At 34.6% G+C, this 2,604-nt stretch overlaps 1 protein-coding gene across 1 annotated transcript; it reads right to left on the bottom strand.

Moving 5' to 3' along the window:
- Window positions 1–1,150: 1,150 nt before the first annotated feature.
- Window positions 1,151–1,886, bottom strand: LOC141602415 (auxin-binding protein ABP19a-like). Its single transcript, XM_074422704.1, has one exon. It carries the CDS (start codon window positions 1,859–1,861, stop codon window positions 1,229–1,231), a length of 633 nt encoding a protein of 210 aa, XP_074278805.1. The 5' UTR covers window positions 1,862–1,886; the 3' UTR covers window positions 1,151–1,228.
- Between the last annotated feature and the right edge of the window lie 718 nt (window positions 1,887–2,604).

The raw sequence follows: 2,604 nt of genomic DNA, 5'->3' as shown, positions 1-2,604 counted from the left end.
CTCATGTCTGTCGACTGCGCAAGTCGTTATATGGTCTCAAGCAGGCCCCTCGTGCCTGGTTCCAGCGCTTTGCGACATTTGTTTTATCTCAGGGTTTCAAAGGTAGTGTGTGTGACACATCTCTTTTCATCTATCATTCGGGTACTGACACTGCTTATATATTATTATATGTGGATGATATTATTCTCACTGCCTCTAGCACGTCCCTGTTGCATCGCATTATTACTTCTCTATCACAGGAATTTGCTATGACAGATTTGGGGGTACTTAATCATTTTTTGGGTATTACGGTACGGTGACTCGAAATGGAACCGGCTTATTCTTGACGCAACGCACTTATGCCGAGAAAATCCTTAGCCGTGCGTCAATGAGTTCGTGTAATCCTACGACTGGCTGCGGGGAGAACAGCGATTTGGGAAGCCGAAGCAAAAGGAAAACTAGGGTTCCAGGAAAAAGCCTGATACCATATTAGATTGGAATCCCCTGACTTGGGGTTGATCTAGTATATCATATATATAGCAAAGTTACAATATACGGTTACAATCATATCCCTAAATACAAGCACTATACTAGGCTAGAATCATGGGCTATATTTACATAATAATATTTACATAATAATATTCACACTAATACCGGTATCCGATTTTCAGCCTCTCTTATGTAATTTAATATTTTTTTTTCTTTTCTATGTGTGATTGTTTGTTTTTTAGTAACTTAAAAATGTTTTAAAAAGTTATATGAGTAAATAACTTATAAAATTTAATACTAATAAGGTTTAATCACTAACATATTGGATATTTGGTGATTTATGTATATATTTTTATATTTGATTCTAGAAAAAAGGCAACCGTATCGGATACCGTATATCCGGTTTCATATTTTGTCGATCCTTATCCGATACGGTTTTTAAAGAACCGTATCGGATATCCGGAAATTCGTATCGGATATCCGGAAATCCGTATAATTAAATTCATATAGCGTATCTGTATCGTATAATTTTGCTCAACCCTACATACAAATACCTATTCTCAGTGTGTAAATTTATAAGACAAGTTTTTCTTTCCATTTTATGTACTTTCGACCAACATTTAATAATTTATAAAAATAATACTTCATCGTTTGGTAAAATAAGTCATGAAAAAAATTCGGCAAAAATAGTCTGAATTATAATAATGAACTTGAATCATACATGAACATTTGGCGACAAACGCAAGTTTTAATTCACTACCTAGTTAGTTCCACCGAAACCCCTCTTAAGCTTCTTAATTTGAGCCGAATCCAAAAGGGTAATCTTCTGAATAATCTCAGTAGGCAAATCATTTTTGAAAAGAGAGAGATCGACAGTTGAAATCCCGGGAGTGGGGCTAGCAAAAGCAGCATAAACAACTGCGGGAACTTTTCCAACATTGACTTGAAAATGCCCGAGTGCGGGTGGGACAACAAACAAGTCACCCTTTTCCAAAGTCTTATAAAAGGGTTTGTTATTCGTGTCAATAAAACCAAAAATAACCGTACCCTCGGTCACTATAGCAAGTTCCGCAACCCTATGGGCGTGAATAGGTCCAGCCCCACCTACCTCTATGTCGGCTCGAACCATGGATAGACCCATACCATTTAAACCCGGGAATTGATCAACTAAAGCGTACGAGACACCGAATTTGAAGATGTTGGACGAGTTTCCAGGTGCTCGTAGACCCGAGTAAGAGAAATCATCTGTTGTCAACTTTGTGGGATCCTTACATGAGTAACCTGACGGTCCATGAGGAAGGGTTGGATCCGCTACACAATAATCAAATTCAATTTGATTAGCATTTGAAGACGAAGCGAAAAGAACAAGCGCGATTATGATCGGGAAAAACATGTTAATTATAATTATTATAATTGTATTGTAATTGTAATTGTTTTGTGATGAAAAATTGTGTAAACTGTTGACCTATATATAACGTTTTGTAGTAAACTAAAGTTGAAATTAAAGTAATTATTATTTAAGGTAAAAATCAATTTTGCTATAATAATTTTTTGGTAGATTTATTATTTATGGTAAATGGTAAATAAATCTTTCCTTTTTGCTGTTTAGTGTTTACCAAGAACGTAGATTTTCTTAGAAGGCAAGTTTGGTGTAATTTTGTAAACTAATTATGATATTTCGTTTGAGAAGTTTACTAAAAAAAATTAGGTCATGATTTCTTGAAATCTTTGCGTAATATGCACAGTATCTTTTGAGATAATTGTGTCCTAAATGTATTCACATTCACACTCCATGAAATTAAGGTTTATAGGTACAAAAATTAAGAAGTACGGAGTATTTGAATTGTTATTTTCAATATTAAAATCTGAAATAGGTATGCATAGTAGAATTAGCTTTAGATATTACTCCTCCGTTTCGAATATTAATTAAGGAACGGGTTTATAATTACTAAAAAAAATAAAATCAACTTGAAATAAGGAAGAAATGTAATGGTCTTCAACCACGTGGGTTGGTTTAACTACTATAAAAGAAAAATGTAAATTATCGAGTATCGACTGACACTTTAAACAGGAAAGTATAAACGGAAGGAATAACTATTATTATCTGATGGGGCATATTCTGCACCCGCTGACCGA

This window comes from Silene latifolia, chromosome 9 (assembly GCF_048544455.1).
Source record: "Silene latifolia isolate original U9 population chromosome 9, ASM4854445v1, whole genome shotgun sequence".
NCBI lineage: Eukaryota > Viridiplantae > Streptophyta > Magnoliopsida > Caryophyllales > Caryophyllaceae > Silene > Silene latifolia.
Note: the sequence above shows the minus strand (reverse complement) of the source record. Positions and strands in the feature narration are given on the sequence as shown.